The 27,155-nt window shown below is 44.2% G+C and overlaps 1 protein-coding gene and 1 long non-coding RNA gene across 2 annotated transcripts in view; both read left to right on the top strand.

Moving 5' to 3' along the window:
- Positions 1–27,155, top strand: part of LOC109640249 (uncharacterized) — a 63,340-nt gene that overhangs the window by 20,164 nt on the left and 16,021 nt on the right. Inside the window, exon 2 of the long non-coding RNA XR_011240289.1 lies at positions 4,246–4,548. This is a non-coding gene — a long non-coding RNA (uncharacterized lncRNA). The remainder of the gene's footprint in view (positions 1–4,245; positions 4,549–27,155) is intronic.
- Positions 7,679–10,060, top strand: sox2 (SRY-box transcription factor 2). Its single transcript, XM_020104145.2, has one exon. It carries the CDS (start codon positions 8,177–8,179, stop codon positions 9,143–9,145), a length of 969 nt encoding a protein of 322 aa, XP_019959704.1. The 5' UTR covers positions 7,679–8,176; the 3' UTR covers positions 9,146–10,060.

The raw sequence follows: 27,155 nt of genomic DNA, 5'->3' as shown, positions 1-27,155 counted from the left end.
GTGAAGTCTCGATGAGACTCTTCTCTGATATTTATCAACTGGTCCAGCACATTAGCCTTCAATCAGGTTTTCTGATGCTCGTCAACTTTTTTAGTAAAAAGCTGTTATTGGTTTTGATCGTTATAAGCTGTGAATCGCACAAGTTAGATATTATTCAGATTATCGTCTTAATATGATGTCAGCTGAATATTCAGCCTGTGTCACGTAGTTCGTGATCAGATGTTGGTTTTTAACGTCAGTCATGTAGACGTTAGCATTAGTAACCATCAGTCAACGTTAACGTCTGGATTGTCGTGAACTGGGACTTAAACGATGCATGTTAGCCTCTAATAGAGCGTTTACATGTTATAAAAACTATCCATAACCACCAAAGCTCCTGAAATGACGTTCTCATCATCCGTCTTAGATCTAACAAATCTCTACATGTCTGGATTAGTGATATATAACCGGTTCTGTAATTGGTGTTTTGGTTTTGTCTCGACAGAACGAGTGAACTCAGAGCTGCGTGCCTTCCTGAGGGTTCAGCGCGGTGTTGAATGATATGCGTCTGTACATCGCTGGACGCTGTAGCTCGGTTCTCCCCACACACCTGGGCCTGATTACTGGAGAAGCAGCTGTGATGAACACGAGTTTATTTGCCGGTTTCTTGACCAAAATTAGTCCAAGATTGTGACAATTATCCACTTTCGTGACAATGGAGATGATGGCTTTGTTGAGGATTGTGATGCTGAGGCTGTTTGAGAAGCTGAACCGGATCAATACGAACAAACAGCAGCAGTTTAGAAACAGGATTCACAGTCGACGGCAGAACGAGGCTGCACCATCGACTTGTCTCCACTTTCATGTTTTGTGCAAAGCTGAAGCTATTTGGGTGCTGCCTGAAATTACAGAAACAAACTCTGAGAAAACACCTACTTTGACTTTTTAGATTGTTTCATGTCCCATCCCCTGACATGGAGGACGACCAGCAGAAACTTAGCGTATTTGCTCAGCGCAAACTGTTCATGTTGCATTCTTCGGTAATGAGATGCCATTGAGGAGCGTTGTTCTGTAAATATCTAACAGCTGCGTCTGCGTGTCTTTCTTCCCGTCGCTTCCTGGACAAACAGCTGCATACCAACCGACCAGCCAGCGCCCCTCTGGTGGCCGTCAGCGTTTCGTGTCCACACACCACAGCAGATACATTAAACAAATGCTGTTTGCGTAAGGAAATCCCTCCATATGTGAACAGCTGTCTTCAGATCACTGGCTAATTTATTTTATACTCAACTGTACGCCGATGCTCCCAAACTGACTGAGAACGACCTTGAGCAAAACAAGTAAAGATGGAAAAGTACGAGTAAGAGCAGGAAGGATGGACGAGAGTCACAGAGCGTACTTTAGATAAAACACATGATGTGAACATTTATACTTAAAACCCTCTTAAATAATCTTACTGTGTGTGTGTGTGTGTGTGTGTGTGTGTGAGAGCGAGAGCGAGCGAGCGAGCGAGCAAGTGCATGTGTGCGTGCATGTGGTGAAATGTATGCGTTTGACGTGATTGACAGTTGGCTGGTGTCAGTGTGGCTGTATCACACTGACACTTGCGCACACACACACACACACACACACAAAGGGAGAAAGGCCCACTGTGAAAACACACAAAACAGATGCAGCAAATGTGCTCACTCTCATGCATATGGAAACACTAACAAATGTGTATGGTATAAATGTGTGTGTGTGTGTGTGTGTGTGTGTGCGTGTGTGTGCATGTGTGTGTGCATGTGTGTGTGCATGTGTGTGCATGTGTGTGCATGTGTGTGCATGTGTGTGCATGTGAATGGACAGCTTCAATGTAAAATGCATTAGCATTTAGTGATGATGATGCTGGTCTTTCTAAAGGCTCTCATGGTGCCACTGGACTCTCTCTCTCTCTCCCTCTCCCTCCCTCTCTCTCTCTCTCTCTCTCTCTCTCTCTCTCCCTCCCTCCCTCCCTCCCTCCCTCCCTCCCCACATTTTTCCAACATGCTATCATCACCCTCTGCAGCCTCTGTGGATGGGTTTATAATTAAAAGTGCTCCGGCTCTCTAATATGAGTGGTGTGACTGTGGTGTAGACTACATGGCACAGATTGATCAGATAAAGAGCCAGTCATATTTCTTTACTGCTAAGCCTATTCACACTGAGAGCACTGATCCCTCTCTCTCCCTCTCCCTCTCCCTGCCTGTCTCTCTGTCACCCCCCCCCCGCCCCGTCCCCCACGTCTCCTCTCTGCTTCTGTTTGTCTCGAAGTCTTTAAATCTTCCTAAAGCTCTTATATTCTGCTGCTTTCTCTTTCCTCCTTGTTCCCACTGTTTCACTGACGAGTGGTGCTCCGCGTCCACTGCTGTGTCTCTGCACCACAGAGACGTCACCTGTGAACAGCTCCGTGCCTTTGGATGCTTTCATGTAAATCTTATAAACTCAGCGATGGTCAGAGAACATACGTGCACGGTGTCCAGGGGTCATTTCTCGTATAGGATTCTCTGCTGTTGTTTTTGCGGGTGTCGCTCTTTTGATTTGCTGTTCAGAGATCTGCTGTCGTGCAGCTTGAAGCTTGATAACTGTCATTTATACAGTATTTATATTTTGTCGTTGGAAGGACACGGAGAGAAACTGATTTAATTGAAACTTGTGTGAAGGAGCTTTTCTTCTTGAATCATGAAGAACTTTCAACAAACATTCATCAGTGAAAAGCTGCAGGTTGTTAGAAAGTTTTTTCTGACCATCGTGCTCAGATGAAATGTTTAATGTTTTTTGTCACATTATTTCCACAGTTTTAAACATTTAACAAGTTTTTTACATCTGAAGAAAAGTGTTAAGTTTATCTTTTGTACACAGTCCTGTCCTCTCTCTCTTCCCTTCATCTTTTCCCGTTACTTTTCCCTTCTCTCTATTTCCTGTTTTCATGTTTCTATCTCCTCCTCCTCACCCATCGTCCCCTCATCTATTGCCCCTATCCTCTGCTGCGGCGGCACACCCTCCTCACCCTCCTCACCCCCACCCGCCACCCCTGTGATAGACAGGGTGTCCTCGCCTTGTAACGATCACTGACATCCAATATGTTTGGCTTGGGATCATCCCCTGTGTGTCCATTGTGCTTTCTGTTAAACGCTTTATTGATTAGCCATGAGTTAATTACAAATTACATCAACCGTGGGCAGACTGAGGTGGCTGCTGCACGGCTGCAGGATCCATCGTGGAGGAGCTGATGCATGTTGACTGCACACACACCTGCAGGCGTGCATCTCAACCTCAGCAGGTTACATTAGTAGCACCTGATTCCTGCCACTATTAACACCCGTGCATTTATGACATTTCACAGTAGCTTATCAACGCTCCAGGGCCGTGAAATATTTCCTGGCCGATTGTAGCGAAAAGGGTAGAATTAGGAACACGAGGTGTCCGCGAGACGCCAAGGATATGCCCTGAATACTTAATTTTATCAAGCACAACTGGACTCACCCGATGCAAAATTATTATGAGGCTGTGCCAAATCCACAGTAGACCTTTGGAGGCTAATGTATTCTGGATTTAAGCTCCATTGTAAAACCCATAACACGCCTGCACCTGACCTGCTCTGCTGCAGCTCCCAAAACAACCTCCCACCTCTGACTTTTGCACAAAGTTATGAAATGCAAATACTAGACAGATAATGATAATAACCGTAATATCAAATGATTAGCAATAATAATTTATAATTAATAGCTGTTGGAACTTTGCAGCAGCCTGCACTTTTTCAAGTCTTTCCTTTTCATACCGTGTCACTTTCTCTTTGACATTGCCATGTACTTTGTGCAAAAGCAAAAAAAGGAGTGGAAAAAAAAAAATCTTTATCAAATCCCCATTCTGAGGCTTTCAATAAGGCAGGCCATTACCTCACTGGCGCTTTTGTTCGGCCTATACAAGAGAGAACAAAATGGTTATTCAGGAGGACGCTTTAGATTTTTATTGTGGGCTCGCTATTCACAAAGAGCACCGTTATTGTATTAAAAAGAACCATCTGTGGCAGAAACAATGGCTTCAAATTATCTGTGAATACCCAGTGAACAAAATATAAAGCTTTTTCCTGCTCATTATGTGGGCTAAGCTAGGGGGTGGAAGATAGGAGAGGAGAGGCATAGACTTTGCTATAACTGACTTTTGTTGTTCTTGCTTGCATTCTTCTTTTTAAATCGGCCCCCTTTTCACATTGTGTGTCGCCATAAACGGCTTTTCTTGTTGCAGGGCGAGCGGAGAGAAGACAGCGGAGCTCCAGACAGACTTCGGGGCACCGCGGCGCTGCGCGGCCGACACAGCGAGCCGGCTGCCGGATCCAAAACCGCGCGGACTACCGAGGGGGGGCTGGCGGAAGGAGGACGCGGAGGGCTGCCGGTTGGACTGTTTCGCGCCCGGCGCATGGAGCTCCGCGCCCCGGGCAGACTGAGGCTGGTTCGCCCGGGGGAGGAAGCGAGAGGAGGATGAGGAGGATGAGAGAAACAGCTTCTTGTTTTATTTCAACACGAGAGGAAGACAACTCCCAAACTGGCAGTAAGTTGGAGAGCAGTGGAGATGTGTGTGTGTGTGTGTGTGTGTGCGTGTGTGTCAGTCAGTGTGTGTGTGTGTTAGTGTGAGTCTGTGTGTAGGCTGTGTGTGTGTGTACATGTGTGTGTGTGTGTAAATCACGCAGTGTTGTGGAATGACACCTCATGGCATCATGAGCTTGACTGACTGAGCTGCTGCGGCCCGGTTTGGTTTTTCTCCTCAACACACACTTTGTGTTTCATGTGTGCTTCAGGCCTTCAGCTTCATCACATCTGACATTTACTGTCGTTTAATATCATTTACTTACTTTAATTACTCCTGTGTGTATTTTAAAACACGTTAAACTGTGTTCAATAAATTCAGTGCACTGCGTTTGAATTAGAAATCAAACGCAATTTGCTTTAATTGATTCGCCTTTATTAGACTTTTATAATATTACTCTCTAGTATTATATATTTAATCTTCTCTACTTATTATAAATTACTCTATATTCTGATTTATTATAGTCTAGTAGCTGCACGACATCTTGTCACTGTTACAGCGGCATGCTCTCTTCTGACTCATTTTTATTCACCAAAAAAAGAATATTGTCCACATCTATTTTGGAAAGGAAACAAAAAAATATATTATTTAAAAAAAACATCTAAGTTAAATATGTCGTCTTCTCAAATTCAGAATAATTGTGTTCGTGTATTTATGAGGGAAAGACTTGTATTTGATTTTATTCTCACTCAGTGTTTTCTCGGTCTCCAGCCCCCGGTACGGCCCCTAGTGGCAAGAACACACAAGTTTATTTCCATTTCACCTGAACTCTTCTCTCACAATTATCATCCATCAGTCTCTTTCACCGGATCTGTCCCTTTATAGATGCGCGTAAAATTAAATTCCATCTGGATGAACTGACGCGCGCCACCATCACCGCGATCAGCTCAGAGTTTTATTTAATTCCAAATGCTTCAACTTTTCATCAGAGTTGAGGAGGAGCTTTCACGTGTGCACAGTTGTTGTTGGAATAATATCTCACTTTTTTTTTCTTTTTTTTTTATTGTTGCTCTTTCTTGTGGCTTGTTTTTGCAGAGATCCCATTACCTAAAATTGTGTAACCACACAACAGTATTTTGATATCTCAGCGTGCTGCACTCTCTGTATTTGTTGTATCCATCCCAACCTGGTGTAGCGGGGGGCTTACAAGTGGTCCGAGGGAACCGCCCCGCCGGTTCCTCCTGGTTTTTGTCAAGCAGCGGCTTTAATTCAGGATGATTGTGGATGCAGGGCCATTCCCGGCTGGATGGGGCCCGCTTTCAGGGAGCTGCAGGGCCCCGCTGTTCCTTTATTATCATAAGCAGATTAGAGGTAGCGGGGAACACACTCAGATGCAGATAACAGCCGAGCGGCCCATTTCAACCTTGCATTATAATGGACCGAGCTGCATGTGTCGCCTCTCGCAGCCTATTACGCACAAGATGAATCTTATGTAAGGTTGCCGGGGCCGGAATAATGAGAGCACGGGGCTGCGCTCCCTCCATTTATTATCAAATGACTAAAACAAAATAATAAGGCTTGATCCATTCACTTTCAATTATGATTTAATCTAGAGACGCGCGTTTAAATTGAATTATTCCAGGTGTGTGTACTCGATCTATCTTTAATTATTGGGCAGGTAACAGCTGTGGTGTGAAACACGCGTTTTCTTGCTCTTATTTTCTTTTTAAAATAAATATAATTTGAAGAATATTTTTGAGCATTTCTCATATCTTTTAGCTGAACTTCTAAAAACAGCCAACCATCACTTCCTCCTGTCTGCTTGGAGAAACCCCCCCCCCCCCACCCCGTCTCGGTGGAGCTGCAGTTCTCCCTGCGTCCAGTAGGCGGCGCTGGTGTCACGCAGCAGGACGCCTTGCCCTCAGACGGAGATTCAGGGAAAAAGCAAAAACAAGTGTCACCAACTCTCCCGAAGTCCAACAATAATGAAACCTTCAGCCGTTTTCCACATTCAAATAAAGATTTCACGTTATCACACAACAATGATGAAACTAATCACAGCGGTGAGTTTGATCCATAATCAAGTGACGCAGGTGGAGGCCGCTTCTCTTTCACACTAATTGGCTGACACGCTCGTTCAGGCCGATATGAATGAGCTGCGCCTTTTGTGCCAGCGCGCACTTTATCTTAAAATATTCCTCACCTTTATTTCTCCTCCCCTCGTGTGGGCCGGTGTCCTCCTCGCCCTCCTCCTCCTCCTCCTCCTCACCCCCATCACCCCTCAAAGCACGGGCAACAACAGCAGCGCTGTGGCGGTGGAAGTGGAGTGGAGTTGGGTCTTTGTCCGGACAGATGTAGCGACAACATCCCAAACAAAACCCGCTTATTTGCGCTGAGATGAGCCCGTCTGCCTTCTGTGTGTTGGCATTCAACTTCACTAAACAAAGGGAGCAGGGGAAACATCTTGGATTACCTTTCCTCTTTTCAACGATAAAAACCAGCAGTGGGTTCCCCCCCACTCACACACACACACACACACACACACACAGACACCCATTCAGCGCTTTGAGTGAACTCACAAAGTTTATTTAAGTGTTGTTATGTTATTGGCGCCATAAGTGGGGGAATTAGTGACTTTTTGATTTTGAACAAGAGAAGCGTGACTCGGTGTCAGGCTGAGGCTGAGAAGATGACACCATTAATGTCAATTAACATTAGAATAATAACGAATTTCATTTTTAAATATTCATTTAACTTTGCTGTTATTTAGTTCGGAGGCCTGGATTTATCTCCAGAATTTACTCTGCACGTTAAAGACAAAAAAAAAAAAAAAACAGCTTATAAACAATTAAAGTAAAGCCTGGTTTTTTTTGTGGGGGGTTTTTTGTGCATTTATTTGGAAAGTTTTTATTCCTCCTGTGTTTGCATCAAAGTTTTCAAAGCAGCTCAAAGTCCTTCAGACAGCGTGCTCCTCTGCTCGATGCTGGGATCTGTCCATGAAGTGGCAGCATGTGTACGTCCCCGGAGAAATGTGTCCATAAGCCCGCAAATAGTAAATATGTAGTGTTGGCTCATATGTGCAGCCTGTGCGTGTTTGCGTGTGTGTGTGCGCGTGTGTGTCTCGGGGCGGGGAAGGCCCCTCCCCTTTATGCTAATTGTGGCCTCCCATTGGTGTGTCAGGGGAGCAGGCCCGCTCTGATTGGCCAGGTCGACGCCATTTATTCGCTGACGGCCCCGTCACATGAATGGTTGTCTATTAACTTGTTCAAAAAGTATCTGGAGTTGTCAAGGCTCAGGCGGACACAGGCGAAAAAGTACAGTGTGTTGATGCTTTTTGGGAGAAGCGACGGGAGAAGTTTTGTGGACACAACGTAGCGGGAACCCACCGGGAGAAGACTCGCACTCACACAGAGAGAGAGACTCCACTGAGGGGGAGAGTGTGGGAGACGCGGCGCGGTGCTTGTTGTTTTTGTCCAGAGAAGAGTTGCAGAGAGGAATCGACAGGTAACTTGTGGCAGCAGCAGCAGCAGCAGCTCCTCATCCTCCTCTTCCTCCTCATCCTCACCGTCCTGCCTCTGGCGTGTGGAGTTTGTCTCTGTGTGGGTTTCTTTCTTTCCTCCGCACGGGAGCTCCACCTGAAAAGCTGTTCGTGATGTATAACATGATGGAGACTGAACTGAAGCCCCCTGCTCCCCAGACCAACACGGGGGGCACGGGCAACACCAACACGTCCGGCACTGGCCCGAACCAGAAAAACAGTCCGGAGCGCGTAAAGAGACCCATGAACGCGTTCATGGTGTGGTCCCGAGGCCAGAGGAGGAAGATGGCCCAGGAAAACCCCAAAATGCACAACTCGGAGATAAGCAAGAGGCTGGGAGCAGAGTGGAAACTTCTGTCGGAGAGCGAGAAGAGACCTTTCATCGACGAAGCCAAGAGGCTGCGGGCCCTGCACATGAAGGAGCATCCGGATTACAAATACCGGCCCCGGCGGAAAACCAAGACCCTCATGAAGAAGGACAAGTACACCTTGCCCGGCGGGCTGCTGGCTCCGGGAGGGAACGGGATGGGGTCTGGGGTCGGTGTCGGGGTGGGCGCGGGGCTGGGCGGTGGTGTGAACCAGCGGATGGACAGCTACGCGGCACACATGAACGGCTGGACCAACGGGGGCTACGGCATGATGCAGGACCAGCTGAGCTACCAGCACCCGGGGCTGAACGCGCACAACCCGGGCCAGATGCAGTCCATGCACCGCTACGACATGAGCGCCCTGCAGTACAACACCATGACCAGCTCCCAGAGCTACATGAACGGCTCCCCGACCTACTCCATGTCCTATTCCCAGCAGACCACGCCGGGGATGACCGCCCTGGGCTCCATGGGGCCCTCCTCGGTGGTGAAGTCCGAGTCCAGCAGCTCCAGCCCGCCCGTCGTCACCTCGTCGTCCCACCGGGCCGCTCCGGGCTGCCAAAGCGGGGACCTGAGGGACATGATCAGCATGTACCTGCCCGGGGCGGAGGTCAGCGAGCAGAGTGCCCAGACCCGGCTACACATGTCCGGGCACTACCAGAGCACCGTGCCCGGGACGACGATCAACGGCACGCTGCCCTTAACACACATGTAAGAGACACAGCCCCGAGACAAGAGCGAGAGAGAGAGAGAGAAATGAACTTTTATAAGAGAAACTGTGGACTACTTAACGTTGGACTATTTTTGTACAGAAAAATTTCGTGGTGGGAAAAAGTTGTATAGAAGTTCTCCGGGAAAAAGGACACACGACTCTTTTTTCTTTCATTTGATTCAGAGGAAGCTCTAGAGGAGAATCCCCCTGTTCACTGGTGGATGAAGTTTGGAGAGACGAGAAAGTGGGAGTCGCAATCAAATGTTTTATTATTGCAATCACCTTTTGTACAGTATTTATCAAAGACACATTACAATCAGATGAAATTGTTTGTTAAACTGCAAGAGGTTGCATTTTTCCTTTCAGTTTTTTTTATATATATATATAAAACAACAGCCGTTCTGCAGAAAAATATGAAACGTGAAAAATGTCAGAGCTGGAAACACATGGGAGCGATCAGTTATGCTCCTGTATTACTGAAAACATTGGAAAGAAAAGGGACGAAGCAGGTAACACTGTTTTTATTTTTCATTTAAGGTCAATGTTACTAAACATTTTAATTTCTTTATAAAAAAAAAAAGATAAGACACTTTTCTCTCATACAGCTTAAAATCTAGGTTGTTAATTTATATTTCCGTCTCCCACTTTTCATCTGTTAGAGGTATGACGCTTGTGCTCTTTATTTTCTAATTGATTTGTACAATTTCTGTATATTTACTGTGATATTTTAAGTTTTTATTTCAAAATTCATTCCCGTAGTTGTATTTTAAAAATTGTGGCCTGTACGCAGAAGCCAACCACTCCATGTATATATACCGGAACTAATACCATCCTTATAACAGTTACACTTTCAGCTGAGTATATTTTTTTTCAATATGCAGTTTGAAATGAATAAATTTTGGAAATTTGGATACTTGACATTGTTTGAGTTTTGATTTTGTTTCTCACATGTTGTCATCTGGGTTTTTTTTTTCTTCTGCAGTTGTGTTCATTTTTTTTTTTTTACTGTGAATTCAACTCTGACTCTTTAATATTTAAGAAAGCAAATTATTAGACTTTAATTTAAAACAAATTTAAACTTTTTTTTTAAAGGAGGAACTGATTAAATAATTCAACTTGCTCATCGGGTTAACCACGTTTCTGTTTTCTAGTTCCTGCGGATGGCCCCATCAAGCCAAACTTTGTTGCCTGTTTCCTAAAAAGGGGGAAGATTTTTCCACCAAAATATCCAACATCCGCAGGTATAGAGTCATTTCTCCTCTTTTATAATCAATCAAAACATAGAGAAAAATCTATTTCACATTTTAAAATATCTCTTTTGTTTTTTTAAATTAATTCAAAATGCATTATGTATTATTAGCAGGATCTCTTCAGACTGTATTTGACTGGGACAGAAATAATCCCACAGCATCATAAATCAGATTATCAGCATCATTTACATTTATTTTAAATTTGTGAAAAGCAACTGAGAATTCATGTCATTGGAGAATTTTTTATTTTCTAATGACGCATGGCAGCAGCAGATCTGGATATCTGAGCATTTACATAAAACATACAAGAGCTCGGGCCTGGAATCACTCTGCAGCCTTTCCTCTTTGTATTTACTTTCATATAATCAGATACGTCCTGTTATTTTCGGACTCTTTCTCGGTTTCTCTTACTTCACATCAGATCCAGGGTGAGTGTGTTTGAGAGCAGGTGCAGCGGCACAGTGTCGAGGGAGGCCGCTTTAATTTAATGTGTGATTTAAACGGACCCTGCTGTTTCCCGTTAACCCCGGTTGTCACGGTTCAAGCTCTCCGGTGACTCCCGGTGCTCACTCCTCCTGATCTGAATCTCACGTTTTTACAAAACGTTCCCATGCGTCTCTCTCTCTGCTTTTCCCCCCTTCAACCTCCAATAACCATAATAATAATAGTAGTAGAATTATGTTCTTAATAATCATAACATTAATAATATTAACTGTAATAATCACAATAATAAGAACAATAATTATTATTATTATATTTATAATAACAAGAATATTCTTATGATTATTACTATCATCATTATTATTATCCCATATGATGGACGAACAGCTTTGACTAACGGTTTTAAATAGTCTGGCTGGTGTGTGTGTGTGTGTGTGTGTGTGTGTGTGTGTGTGTGTGTGTGTGTGTGTGTGTGTGTGTGTGGAGATAGATTAGGGCCGTTGTGTCTTGCAGGCCTGGTCCCCGGGGAGCACAGCTCACATTAACCGGTGGATGAATATTTGAAGAGGCCCCTCGGTATTTATCGGTCCCCCCTCCCTCTCTCCCTCTCCCCTATTCTCTCTCTTTACACCTCTCTCTCTCCCTCTCTCTCTCTCTTCAAGAGGTCAGGGGATCGTTGGTTGAGCCATTAATTATTGATCGGAGCAGCTCAATTGGTTGTAATAGCCGAGGACACCGGTGATAAACACATTGTTTTTGAAAGGTCGGACGAGTACAGACGCATTAAAGTCTCCTCTCCCCTCTTGTCCATGAACACCGGGCCCCTGCAGGCCCCGAGGCCCCGAGAAATTATTACATTTTCCCCGAGTGCAGCAGCTTTGATGTATGGGGGGGGAGACGGTTTTTGAATGGATGCAGAGAATAAGCAGTGTACATCTTCTGTGCAGTGTCATTAAAAGCTGCAGCTTATTTGTCACGCCTGTGAAGATGGACGGTGGCACGAGGAGGACTCACCGCCAAAGGCCCAAACTGCTTTTAAAAACAAAACCATACACAGAGATGTTCCTTCTCTGCATGTTCGATTTTTTATTTATCTGCATTTTCTTGTCAAAACTGTTCAAAAAAAAAGAAAGAAAGAAAAAAAAAAAAGCAGTAGGATTAGGATTCGTCCCTTCCCATGTGCGTGAGGCCAAAACTAGGCCACGGTAAACGCTCACTCTGAAAACACTGATATCGCGCTATCTCCGTAGAATAATATTAGCCCACATTTCGCTCCTGTGCTTTTCCAAGACGAGATTTAAACTCGGATGCCCCCCCCCCCCCCCGTGAACCAGGGAATCAAGTGTCCACAGTGTCGCACCTCTCACGCACATAATGCGCACGAAGATACTTGTTGGTGTAAAATACGAGTGTGTCTGATTGTTGTAGGAAGCCAGAGGTTGGGATCTGCTGCTGGAGGCACAGCGACTGAAGTGTCCATTCACTGCGCGTGATGTATGGAGGCTTCATCAGTCCATCCATCCATCCATCCATCCATCCATCCATCCATCCATCCATCCATCCATCCATCCATCCCTCCATCCATCCCTCCCTCTGTCGCTCGCGTGCAGAGTCTGGCTGTCGCAGCTCCAGGATATTTGGACTGCAACAGGTGGTAAGCGCGCGCCTCAGCTTCTTTATTTTGTCCCCGGTTTGAAGAGCGAAACCTCCCAGATGTTATCTATGAGTGTGTGTGTGTGTGTGTGTGTGTGTGTGTGTGTGTGTGTGTGTGTGTGTGTGTGTGTTTCTTTATCGCAACATTGCAGTGTTTCATTACATCGGTGTAAAAATGATCGGCTGCTGTTTATGACGTGATTGAGCCTCAGCGGGTCACGGAGCATTTGAAAGGCCTCAGATGTGTAAAGTGAAATAAATGTAAGAATGAACACAAACACTTTAATGATTTCAATTAAAAAAACAAAATACCATCCACCCGCCGTCTACAGGCTGCTGGCCGTTTTCCAAATCCTATGTGAGATTATAATGTGTTCTTAAAATTAGGTCAAATGACCCCCCTCACACACACACACACACACACACTCACACACACAAACACACTGTAATCCTCCGAGAGCCACTTTCCTTTTTCACCACGTTGCGGATAATAGGGAGGAGGGGACACGATGACGTCACCCACAGTCCCCTGCTCCTTACGTGTGTTTCCGTTCACTTCCGTCTGAACGTTTAATAAAGTAAAACACTTTCACCCTCTGAGTCTGATGGTACAAGTTAAATTAGCCCATAACAATAACTCCGTTATCCTAAAATAACTTCGTAACAATGTTTTTAAAAATAAACTACCAACTTTTATTGAAGCATTTGAACTCAGTTAAATTTTTATTTTTTTGAGGAGAACTTTTTTTTAATTGCTGTAGCTCAACCGTAAACCACAAGATTGTTTAATGCTAATTTCAAACTAATACAATAAAATGAATATTTTACACAAACAAAAGATTCATCTGATTATACAGATTTTTAATGTTTAACACGTGTTTTCATTTTCTTAAAAAAAGACCATGTCAGAGTTTTTGTGGCCAAACAAACAAAGTGCAGATTGGAGTCTTGTTCTTAAAGGGGTTGTATTTACAGATATGAAGTAATTAAAATACAAATACACAGAGAGAGAAATGAGCCTCAGTGTTCTGTTCCTCTCTTCTTGTGTCATCACTCTGCTTCAACAACATCTCTGCGAGAACGGTTGAATAGCAAAACTGTGTGTTTGTGTGTGTGTGTGTGTGAGTGTGTAGCATAGAGGGACTGAATGGCAGCCAGTAGCCTGCTGATCAGGTGCAGGGAAGGGAAGCGGGCGGTGTGTGTGTGAGAGAGAGAGAGAGAGAGAGAGTGTGTTTGTGTCTCTCCCTCTCTCTCTCTCTCTCTCACACACACTCTTCCATTGAATAGGACCACACACTGACTCAGACCAGCATGCCATCAGCCTCGCGCTGCTCTTTGCCTGCATTCTCAGAGGCTCTGGGCCTCTGAGACCCCCCCATACACACACACACACACACACACACACCATCCTCCCACCACCTCCTCCTCCCCCTCCTCTCCCGTCCCCACCACGTCACCATACAGCAGCAGCAGCAGCAGCTCGGCCTCCGTTTATCATCTCTGCTCATTGATGCTGACAGCTTTATAGAGCGCCATCATTACAGGAATGCAGCAGAAAAAACAAAAACACTTTTGTCGTGTGTGTAACTGTATCTTACTGATGGACAGACTGTCAGTACTGTGTAACAGAGTACACGTACTCAGATACTGTCTGTGATCATTTCTTGTATCTTGTACCGTCATAGCTTTGTGTAAAATGAGATGAATGAGGCCTGAATGCAACTTGTGATAAGTGCACTCAACCACCGGCAGCAGCGACAGCATCACAATGCTGGTTTAAAATAAACTTAATGTAATAAACGTTTGCATCTATTTAACTGTATTTCTAATCATTAGTGTCTGATAGATGTTGTCCTTTGTTTTCATCTCATACTGAACTCATTATTCATTAGCTCTGGTGATTATTTCTAAAAATTGTAAAAAGTAGAAAGTACAGATATTTGCTGATGTATGTGGAGGGGTAAAAAAAATTCAATCTACCTAAAGTACAGATGCATAAATAATATAAGTATGAAGTAAATGTACTTTGTCACGTCCCACTACTACAGATGTGGGAAACCCTCTAGCTCTGCACCAACACTGATCTGAGATCTGACATAAGAAGAACACAGTCACTCATACATTTATTCATGAGCTCATTAAATCTGATAAAACTCCCAGATTTGTAAAAACATGAATTATCACATAAACCACTAACTCTGCTTCTTATTGATCTATAAACTCTTGGGTCTGTACTAATCAATTTGAATCTGACGTTGAAATATCATAATAATCCAAGTGACCCAAATATTTCAAACATATTTGATTATAGACTCTTTATCATTTGCTTTTGTTTCCTTTCTGTTAAATAATGAATTGGGTGTTTGTCCTAAACACTGATTAAATAACCCTCATGTTCATTAGAGCCGTCACGTGTTATTTCAACATATATTCAGACTCATTTTCCCTATAGTCGAAAATACAGAAAAGGGGGGAAATGCAAGTGTCAATGTGCACATTGTCTTATAACTAATTCGAGTTAATACAGCCATAATGACAGTATAACGGCGCGCTAATTGGCCTTTTTTCCTGCACAACAATGCTCCCAGATCAGCATCTCTTTATTATTTAATAACGTCAAACGCTTGGCTGGCTGTGCTGGCTGCTGAGCCCGCTGCAGGCTGCTGTGCCCGGGGAGGAGGAGGAGGATCCGGGACACTCGGTCATGAGCTGTACGGTCAGCGAGGAGGAGGAGGAGGAGGAGGATAATACAGAGGGAGGACACATGCTTTTTTAATGTCCAAGTAAAACGTTTTCATTTTTAAATAAATATACAAATAGTCAAGGAACATTTAAATGATTTAACTGTAAAGCTCGTGTTTTCTTTATGGGCTGGTTCGTCTTGTTTAGTTCATTGAAGCAACAGGTGACAGAGCAGCCACCAGTGAAAGTGCTGCACGGTCTGCTGCTCCTCTGTCCGGACATTTGGAGACAGTGTGTGTTTACTGATGTTCTTCCTCAGGAGGAGGAGGAGGAGGAGGAGGAGGAGGATGGGAGGGAAGGGGCAAGTACGTGGGTGACATTTTGTCAGAAAAACTTTAATTTCAAAAACGAACTCCAGCAGACAGTGAACTAAAAAACCAGCTCAAGAATATAATAGTTTATAAATAGTAGTTCCGGGTGCACAGCTCATCTGATCCACACAGTGTGTTTTCCACTTTTTATAATTTATATTATTTCTCTGCACTTTGAAGCGAGACCCTGCAGCGCGTCGCTCGACCGGAACAGTGTGAGCGGGTTTCCCGGCTGACTGCCGCCCATGAGCGGCTCAAGCAGCCGGGCAAAGCCCCGGGATGTGGATGGGGAGTCGGGGGAAGGAAGGGAGGAACGGAGGGGGAGCACGGAGTGTGTTCCCCCGTAGAGAGAGAGGAGATGTCCAGCAGGGACTGGGCCTTTTTCTTTTTAAGGCTCTACAGGTTTTTATAGCATCGTGACTTGTTGCACGAAGTTTAAATCTACAGTTAATGAAACCGTTTTTCGTTGCACAACATATTCTTCAAACGAAAGTGAGCTCAGATAAAAGCTTTAACACTTTATTATTGTTTTACACGTCGGGAGAACTTTCGTTTTTTATTCCTTTATTGGTTCTTTTTTTTTTTTTTTTACAACATTGAGATAGAGAATAAGAGAGTTTTCTATTTATCAACTCAACTGGTCGATTTTAAAGCTAAATTAATTCGTGATTTCTCATTTTTATCCAATGATGTAAGGTTCTGCAAAGAAGCCTGCATCAGAGAGGAGTCCTGATCTAAAGTTCGTTTTATAATTCCACTGAATGTGTGTGTGTGTGTGTGTGTCTGTGTGTGTCTGTGTGTGTCTGTGGTGCTGGGCCCAGTTTGTGGACATTCAGAGGTCCAGGCCGCTGAGCTGCTGGGACTGAATCATCATTAACAAGCCAACAGACACAGGAGCCCTCCCTCCTCTGCTCTTGTTTCCCAGCACAGACACTAACCTCTTTCTCTCTGTCATCCCTCTCTCTCTCCCTCCACCGACTCCAGTGCACAACAGCACCATCCATTGTTCCCTGTGTGCCCCCCCCCCACCCCCACCCCATCCTCCCCTCCATCCCTCTGCCTGGCCCCCCGACCCAACTGTTGACCAACAACTCCACTCGCACATTAAACTGAGAGAGGAGGGAGGGAGAGAGGAGGGAGGGAGGGAGGGGGGGGGGGGTTGTCCTAATTTAGAATATGACACATCCACAATTGCATGTTGGGGGAGAGTGGGGCCGAAGTGGGAGAAAATGGTTTGAGGTGAAATAACTCCCATCATGGTTTTATGGTCTGATCTCATGGAAAAATAAGACAAACGTCAAAATATACCAAGAGAATAAATTCTTTGACATCATTTATGTTATTTCTTCAGGCCTGTGATGTCGATGCTCATAGTTTGTTCCTGTGTGCTGCGAGAGTTGCCTTTCAAAATAAAAGTGGTGGTGGTCTGGGGGGGGGGGGGGGGGGTGAATGGATGCAGGAGAACATGAATGTGTTTGTGCTGCAGTGTGTTGTGTGCATATCTGTCTGTCACGATGTTGTCAGTACAAAATCATGTTCATGGCCAATTTCCTTTAAATTAAAAAATTAAAACTCATTATTTTACTGGAGCTGTTATTGAGATCCTCTGGTCTCCAGGACTCCACACGTCCATTTGTGCCGAAGAGTTTGTCAGGAGCGTTTAAATTGTGTATATTTACTTTTGCAATCCTAAGAGTTGAATTAATATTGATGGTGTGTTGCTTCTGCAGCTAACATCCGTGTGGAGTTGGAAGCATCTGTGTCAGAGGAGGTTACATATCCACAAGTCGACACGAGATAGTTTGTGTGTGTGTGTTTTAAACAGATCTCCAGGACAAGGTGTGAATGTGTTTTAAAGCTTTACATCACAAAGTGTCTCAGAGATAATGAAGTCGTTCAAAGGCTTCGTCAGTGACATCAGCATGACAGCTCAGCTACACACACACGATACACATGAACACACACTAACCTCCACATAAACATCTTCAAACTGAATTATTGTTACATGTACACACTTTTATGTCCTAACAACATGAGTAATACTTCAAATAAACACACACACACATTGTCACACACTTGTGGAGACATTGTGTTGACTTGTTGAATTCCTGGATTTAAACTTAAACTTGATTTTAAACACAACCTGGACCAAAAATCAATTTCTTCTCAATTAGGGAAACAGATTTAGTCGCTGATTAACTGTTTGACCCCCCCACTTGTGTTGTCTCTCCATATTCTCCCCTCACATCAGATAAATGGTTCCTTGCTAACAGAAAAAAAAAAAAATCCTCTTAATTGCCGAATGTTTTTGTGTGACGGCCTCGGCAGCAGACGCCGGTGGATGTAAACCTCCAGTGCGGAGATACCGGGGTTAGAACAAATCATGTTGACACACGGGACGTCAGCCTGCAGATTACATTTCTCCATGTGGAAATGCCATATCTCTTTCAGTGGTGAATTATTCATCTGACCCGTCAACCTCTGCTGGTTTACTTACACTGTGTTCTACCTGTTGACTAAATGACTCACCATTCCCAACTCTCTCTCACTGTGTGTGGATCGTGATGTAAAATGGAAAGTGCGGCTGTGCAGCCGTCGGACTGAACCCTGGTTTTCCCACTTAAATTCAACTTTCAACAAAATAGATTAAACTTGCTTCTGTTTTCAGACGTGAACTTTGCAGGATGGAGGACATGACGTGTAAATTCTGCTCTGGCGATGGTTTTTTATTTGTTTTGTTTTCACACATCAACACTCGCCACTCTTCCTCTTTTCAATTTGACTTCATCTTCATCATCTAGTTTTACATCCGTCACATGTAAGAAGTGTCATCAACACACTGTGACATTTTCTGACATTTTACAAGGGGGTTCCGGGAAAATATGCGGAGTGACTCACATGCGGCCCCACCAGAACAGTTTCAGGAAGACGTCCAGACTTCAGTGCGTGTCTGAGAGCGTGTGCTTCATCAGGAAATGCATTATGCTGCATGAGAGGACTGTAAATAAAATACGTTCTGCTAAACCGCACCTACAGCCGAGTCGTTATCAAGGAAGAATTCCTCCTTAATCATTAACTGGAACGGCTCATAAAAGCTGTAAAATGGCTGCTTTACTGGCACTATTAATCTTTAAGATGACAATGATGTCGTGATAACATCATAATTAACAGAGTAATGGAATCAGAGGTCTGTCATCCCGCAGATGTACATCTCTCATCTGTAATCTACTCATTTACACTGTAAACACACAGTTTGTTTTGACAGTGGCTGGTATGAGTCAAACTCTTGTTTTATACGTTTTGATATAATTGTTTGTTCGTATATATATAATCTGCCCCTCACCCACTGTCGCTCTCCTCAGAGACAGCCACAGGACGTTCACGGACTGAAACGTGTTCGCTTTGAATATAATCTGCATTTGTGAAAACGTTGCATGGATCCGTCCCTCGTAACATTTCAGCATTTGTTCAGCCTCGACTGTGAGAAGAGCAATTTTCTTTTATTATGCGTAAACCCTGGTTCCCAGTCGCTGGTATCGACTGCAGTGTAGATTTCGATTGATTGCATCATTCACTATCGGGCTATTCTGGAGCTGGTGACTCGGAGGTCTCCCCCTCTCTCCCTCTCCCGTCTCCCTCTCTCTGACAGAAGCTGTTGTTGAATGGAAGAGTGGCCTCTTTCAGTGTGGGTGTCCCCCCGGGGCCAACTGGGAGAGATAATCAGACAGGACAGTTACAGACAGACAGACAGATGCAAGTTGTTTCTCCCTGAGTCAGACCACGACACATTTGGAAGAAATGTTTACGGGTATTCTTGTTTTTCCGCTAGATTATAGTGTGAAATAAAATCCTTTTAATTTTAAATGTGCTCCTCCAATAATCAAGGTTTTAAATCCTAACTGTAGTTTAATCTATGAAGAGCAGCGATTTAACCTTTGTGAAATCTTCACCAGTCAGATCAGATTAGGAGCCTCATCCACACTAAAACGTCTTTAACGCTCCACGTTTACACCTGCCATCCACACCGCTTCTCCTTTCCTAAGTAGATAAAACACTATTACAGGATTTAAGAAAACTCTGCGGTCGTGTCTTTATTTCTTAATTCGTTTTTATTGTTTCACGTCGGTCGTGACTCAACTACAACAGTTTAAAGTTCCACCTTGTCGTCGGTCCAAGAAAAAGAAATCCCAGCTCGTCACCGGGGCGGTTTCTTGATCATGGTGTTTTCTATATGACTCAACAAACAACTGTAAATAAGTAAGTGCTGCTATTTACAGCAGCTTGTCCAGTTCAGGTCAAACTCTCTTTGATATGTTGTGTATGTGGCCTCAGTGGTCCCTGTGAGGAAACCGAGTTCTTAACAAATACAAGCCAACTTGATTTAGATATTGATGATGGATAATGTTTGTTGAAGCCACCAGTAAAGATATAAAGATGTCTGCCAACAGTTTTACAACCAATAAAAACCCTCAGATTTTGAAATATTGAAAGCATTAAAGGGACGTTAGTGCCCAACCTGCATTTACAGATTTAAATTAAAACTTGAATTCACATGAGGTTCTCTTTTTAAATATAGTCTATTTTCTCTTGTTTTCACCAACTTACTCACGTTTTACTCAGTTTTCACTCTGAACCAAACGATTCCCGGCGCAGACCTGCATCACATGACGACACAATTCCAACGCTGCCTATAGATGGAAACATTATCTCGTCATATCAAATGCTGAGAAGTCAAACGGGGATTTCATCCTGTGGACAACAAACCACGGCTGTTTCAGTTTTGTGTTTCATGATCATAACAGGCTCAATCTCTGGAAGTTTCCATCACAGTGTTTACCTGTGTGTGTGTGTCTGTGCGTGTGTGTGCGTGTGTGTTAGGGAGAGCGAGAGAGACATGGCAATATAATATATAGGGCAGAGAGAGGGGGAGACAGGCCTGGGTTGGGCTGGGCAGGTCAGTGCAGCAGCATTTGATTGTAAATAAGAGGAGTCAGTTCACACGCCGATCGAGTGACGGCGAGGAACAAGCGAGCCATTTGAACCAGGTGGCTATCTCCCTATCTGAGAGATCAGAGCCCTGTCACCCCCCAACCCCTCCCTCTGCTCTCGTCGTTGTGTGTTGCGCAGTAAGGGACACACACACACACACACACACACACACAAGTGAAGTGACATGTCCCTCCCTGCTGGCTACAAGGGCAGGCAGAGTGGCTGGATGAGATTTCACTATCTCAGGCTAGGAGAGAAGAGGAGAGTAAGGAAAGGAGACGAGGAGAGGGAAGGGAGTATAGCCGTCAACAACTTCACAACTTCTCTATCAATTAATTTATGTTTTCATTCATTGTTACATTCATAAAATCACAAATCCCTGAGTCCCAAATCCAGTTTCAGTACAAAGATACCAAGCAGTGAATGTTTGACTTTATTGATTCAACTCGTGGAGTTAGTGAAAATATTGTAAAGTTATTCTGAACCTGTCTGTTCTGAACGGGCCGTTAGTTTGGCCTGTGGTGAGGCTGGTTTTCTTTCTGAAACTGCAGAAGTGATGAACCCTGAACTGGAGAATCAGCTGTTGCCCTTGTCGTTGTTGTGATTGTTGTGATTGTTGTGATTGATGTCCCTGCCGCCGCTGCGACAGAGCGCTGGTCACCTTTTTGTTCAAATTGTAAGAATGTTGAATGTGTCATGTGTCCGAAATTACACCAAAGTCGACTCTTCACTTCCTCGGGCCTTTAACAGTTCACACACCAAGTGTGAAGTCGATCAGATGAACGGTTCTCGAGACATGGAGCCACATGCAGACAGAGATTTCTGGAATTAATAAAGGTTATTAACAATTAATTAAAACAATCAATAGGTTCTCACTATACTCGCTACTCCCAGTTCTTAATGAGAGACCAGATTCTCTTAACCTGCATCAATAAAAAGTGGATCAAATATAACATGAGAGCCGACACACACACACACACACACTCACATGTTTATATGTTGCGTCTTGACAATGACCCCCAGGGGAGACGATGATGTGTGTCAGCTGCTGCCTGTTCATATTGATTAAATGACAGCCAGGATCACTTACCGATTTACCGAGTGACGGAGCTCAAACACGCCACACGGCCCCGAGGGAGGTTTTAGGACTGTTAGCCTCGCTCACCCTGCGGCGTGAGTTCACAGCCGCCGCGTTAATGTGAACATCCTCTCTGTCCAACTGTGACCCCGCAGGACACGTGTTATAGACGAGCCTGTTCGTTTGTGACGTCTGGACGATCAAGTGCAATAACTTGTGTTCAAAAGCCAAACTCACATTAAGTCGTCGCGATGATGGTGTAACGCAAATAAAAATATATATTGGTGTAGAAATGAAACAACAGAATTTCTGCCAGTTATAACACCAGTGTAAAATTAATTTAAAGACATTTGTTGTTAAAACAGCTTTTTCTTTCAAAAGAAAAATGAAATTAGAAAGTTTCGTGTTTAGGAATATGACAAAATCACATCGGAACAGAGAAAAATGAAAATTATATGAAAAGACGATAAAATAAACCATAGTGAAACCAGACTAAGTGTATAAAACATAATGAATGGATAAACATAGAAGGACATTAAAATCATCACATTAGCAGAAAAGATCAGGTTCGAAAAACTGCAGCAAATATGTGAGAACGAGTCAGAGGTCATCGATTCCTGCTCACATAAAAGATTTTATTCAGCTAAGTCAACACAGAAAATATGCTGTTGAAGAATGTGACTCATATCAAAAGCCGCCCTCGCCAATTTTTTGAATGTGGTGACGAGAAGGTTTCAAAGAGAATATTGGAATTTGGTTTTCTGCACTTTAGGCCACTGCCGCTGCCCGAGGTCTCATTTCTCCAGTTAATGGAAGTTGAATATTTATCAAAAATTCTATTAACATCTTTTTAAAGCTCAATTTATATCCTGTTGGTTTGTACATTGTTAGAACACAAATATAGTTCAGGGATGGACATGTACAGGGACTATCGGGACAGGACAGACAAAGTTAATCGAGACGATTGATTACTTCTGAGGGCAAAAAGAAAAGGGACAGGGTGATGCAGGATGAGACGAGATGGAACCTCACCTCGCTGGACATGACAAGAGAGGGACAAGCAAGACAATTGTATGATCCGGACGGGACGAAGAGCAGAATGACAGTTTAGATTAGAGGTGGATATGATGGGACAGAGCTGGAAAAGGACAGTAAAAGACAGAGCAGGGAACGATAAAGTGTGGACAGGACTGAGCAGACAGGACATATTAGAAAAGGACAGGACAGGAGATGAAAGATGTGGAATGAGTGGACTGGACCAGACGGAACAGGACAGTGTGTGATGGGATGAAATGGGGTTTTAGAACAGGTCTCACTGGGAAGGACAGGAAAAGAATAAAGCAGAATGAGAGGACATATGAGAAAATGGACAGCTCAGGAGGTAAGAGATAAAGAAACGACAGCACTGGACATAGACGTTGTGATGGGATTATAGGACAGGACAGGGAAGGACAAGAAAAGAAGAAGCAGCATGAGAGAGGACATTCCAGAAGAGGACAGTGTAGATGAAAGATAAAGAGAGGACAGCACTGAACGTATTAGGATGAGATAAGACGGAACAGGACAGTGCAAGATGGGACAACGTGGGATTTTAGGACAGGACTGGACATTGACTGGATATAAAGGCTGGGACAGACCTGAATAAGTGAGTGGGACAAGACACACTGCATTAGGAGCTGATACATGCGTGGGCTCAACAGCACCGACTGTCCCCGGGACAGACGGGACAGCAGCCAACGGTCCCGGCTCGGGGAGGTTGGTGTGTGTCCTTGGGAACGAGCCAGGTGAAGCTGTCGAGCACAGATTAAAGCTGAGATTGATCAATCTCCTCAGTCCTCGGGGGCCGGTGAGAGACAGCGTAGCCTCGGGACACAAACACGGACACTATTGATTGTGGGTCGTCTTCTATCAGATCTGTCTGAGCTGCTCCTCTCAAGTCAACACTGTCAAGCATTCACAACCCGCACACAATGACGATAGACCCTGTTTCTTTAGCCCCCCGTCTGTCCTCCTGTCTGTCCACGTCTGAGTCACTTAGTGGAGTTGACAGGACTCTTGCTGTGTGTGAATCTTAGCAGGAATGAGCCTCTGGCCACGTTCACCAACAGGCCCACAGGACATTTAGCGGCGAGGAGGGAGGTTTGAATGGCACTTAAAGGAAGCCGTCAACCGTAAAACGTCATATACTAAGTAGTTTACAGCTGGTGAAGAACGACCTGGAGGAAACATGATGGAAATGATCTTATTAGCGTCACGCTCACACTGATCGTGGGGAGTCAACCTTTAAAGCTTCACGTCTTTGTTCCCTCGGAAGGTCTTCATCCGTCAGTTTGGTCACAAACACTAAAATACTGTTGAAGGTGGCATGAATACATTTATAAACACTGGTGTTGAGTTTTAAAAATGGATCAGGCGGCGACAGACCTGATGATTCTGGAGGTCCGTCACAAACAATGTGTTTTATTTGACTCCGAAAGCAGTTTTAACTGTGAAAGTACTTTTTGGAACTCTGTCGAATTGTTTTATTCACCGAAGTTCTTCTCCTCATAGTTTTATCTCCTTGAGGTTCCGCCTGATCACATGTTGTCTGATCGCCCAGCTGCTCCTCTCCGGTAGTGATTTTTATAACGGGAACATTTTTATCCCTATAATCTTCTTTACTTCTGCCCGAAAATAACTTTCCCCACTCTTCAGCTTCGTTGTAAACTGATATTACAAAGGACACAACGTGCACAGAATAAAGTTTTAATATGTTCCGTGGATGAGGAGAACGAAAAATATAAATAAAAACAGAAACAGACAAATGAAACACAAAAAGCCCGAGCGTGTCTGTGGACGACGGGAGAGGAAGTCTGTATTGGGAGCAGCGGCCTAATAAGGCTAAATACCAGACTGTGAATAATCTCCCAGTAAACTGTCAACTCATGAAAAACACAGAGATGCAACAGCAGCAACTCTCGCTTTCTGCCTGGCTGCCCTCCCTCTGCCCCCCCCTCTCTCCCTCCCTCTCTCTCCCTCTTTCTCTCTCTCTCTCTGTCCACACCGTTCTCTCCCTCCTCCTCCTCCTCCTCCTCCTCCTCCTCACCCTCCTGCTCCTCGCTCCTCGTCTCGTCTCAGTAAGTAGGATAAGGCTTGGAGAGCTCTGTCGTCGTGGTAACTGCCAGAAGTATTCAGTTTGAAGTTTGAGGAGGTCAGTTTGCGGGTCACAGTACACCCCACCCCACCCCACCCCACCCCACCCCACATACACACACTCACCCACCTCCCCCCAACACACACACACACACACGAGAGAGAGAGTGGGGTGTAGAGGGGGACCCCCACATGAGCCCGGGGCCCTTATACATGAGGGGATAGATGTTTTTGTCGGGGCAAGGGCCACTGCAAAGCCCTGCATCTAAAACAGTGGAGGTACCAGGACTCTCTCAATCTCTGGGATTGAAATTAAGCTGATTATGTGCGATATCTGACCTGGATTTACTCTTTGTTATGATGGGATTTTTTTCAGTTCAGTTCCTCCGGTGTTCATCTCCATTCTTTTAGTACGATGATCAGCAAAGCTCAACCTCAGCGACTGAGGCTCTCGTGCTCATATTTGTTTCCAGTCGGGAGAGGGAAGAAAAACTATAAAGCTTTCGAGACTAAAAGAGACAAGACCTTAAATTTTAAATACTTTACAATATATTTACAATACTCTCTACTTTCTATTCTATAAAATAAGTCAGATTTACTTTTGTTAAAGTAACATTTAGTTGATTTTAAAAAGCATCTATTTAAATATTACATTTAAAAATAAAAGTTGCAATGAAGCAGTGTTTAAGTAAAAAAATATTTTATATATATATATTTAAATAGTTTAAAAAGAATGTAGGAGTACGTATAACAGGAAGTAACTAGAATGGCACTCATGACCAAACAGTATAATCAAGCTGCACCAAATTACACACACTCATGATATCAGTCTCCTGAATATATTGTTCTTCCAGATCCTGTAATTATTTCCTGGTAAATCAGTGAAAATGTCTCGTCACACGACGTTAAAGAAAGTGAAAACAAAACTTCCTGGATCTGTGTCGTCTCTGACCGACAACGTATCCTAACAAGCTTCCTCACAATCCGTCTAGTTTCTGTGTGAACTTGATTTCAAACATACAAACAAACTGGAGGTTTAAACCATCAGGATCGAGAGCAGTTGTGTTTTCTGAGAGTAAACGACACAGGGGCCGGTGCAGGACACCCAAAAAAACAAAAACATTAATTCTGGCCCGGCCGAGGTCCAACGGTCACCAAACCTTTTGTGTTGTTGTCAATGAAACGTTGTTGTTGCCCTGACTGTGGGCCAAACACTCCCCTGTGCACATAAACAGCTCGGACTGTGTGTGTGTGTGTGTGTGTGTGTGTGTGTGTGTGTGTGTGTGTGTGTGTGTGTGTGTGTGTGGAGATTCACACACCTTGAACAACGCTCCCCAGTTTGGGAAATATAGTTTGAGCTCCTCCGCCCCAGACAATGGCCGAAGACTGCCACCACACTGCCGCTGCAGGTGCCGCCCCCCCCCTTAAACCCACATGTGAGCAGACGGGTTGTAAAACTGATCCCAAGTCTGTGAAACAACAGGCAGCTGGAACCTTCCTGCAAAAACAGCAACGTTAGCAAGTGTTTCTAGTGATTTCTGTGGTTCTGGGGGCAACAGGTCATAAATAAAGTTTCAGTTCTACAGTTGTTTGAGTTTAAAGGCCAGTCAGGCTTCATCTGAAGCTCCTCGGCAACAGGAAAAGGAAATGAGGTCATCTGAGCTGCTCTGACGTTTCCAATATTTAGAAACAAACTTTCTTTCTTTCCTTCACTTCCGCTCTCTCATGGTGTCTCTGCGTCTCTGTCTGTCCGTATCCTGGGTGGTTTCTGATGTAAATGTTTTCAGTCAGTTGGCGGCTGAGTCTCAGCAGGTGGTCCACCAAATCCACCGTAACCCCCGGCAACCCCTGTCCAGCCAATCCAAACGCTGGCCTGCCCGCCACTCCGCTTAGTTAGCCCTGACAGGACCCTCTGTGTGAGTGAGTGTGTGTGAGTGTGTGTGAGTGTGTGTGTGAGTGTGTGTGAGTGTGTGTGTAACGAAGAGAGAGAGAGAGAAAAGCATTCGAAAAGTAGTACTGGTAGGACAGGGCGTGTTCTTGGAGTGGTCATTAAAAGTTCATTAAAAACTTTTCAACCGTTGGCAAAATGTTACTTCCCTCAGAATCCTTTTCTCACCTTTTATATTTTCGGACTCTCCTTCTGTCGTCATGACGTCTTTTTTTACTTTGCTGCTAAAATCAAACATATCAGGCCGATTGTCTGTTGGTTGTTGTGAAGCATTCTGGGAAAAGTATCGGGGTATAATTGATGTACTTTGAGGGATAGCAGGTCCGCCGTCAAAAGTAATTTTCGCCATTTTAAATAACTATTTAGTAAAAATTGTGATAATAAAGATAATTATACTGTGAACTGATGACGGCGACTCTATAATTATGTATTGGTGGATAATGTTGCTTCTTCAGGTTTTTCTTTATTT

This window comes from Paralichthys olivaceus, chromosome 3 (assembly GCF_024713975.1).
Source record: "Paralichthys olivaceus isolate ysfri-2021 chromosome 3, ASM2471397v2, whole genome shotgun sequence".
NCBI classification, from domain to species: domain Eukaryota; kingdom Metazoa; phylum Chordata; class Actinopteri; order Pleuronectiformes; family Paralichthyidae; genus Paralichthys; species Paralichthys olivaceus.
This window is presented reverse-complemented; position numbering and strand designations above follow the sequence as displayed.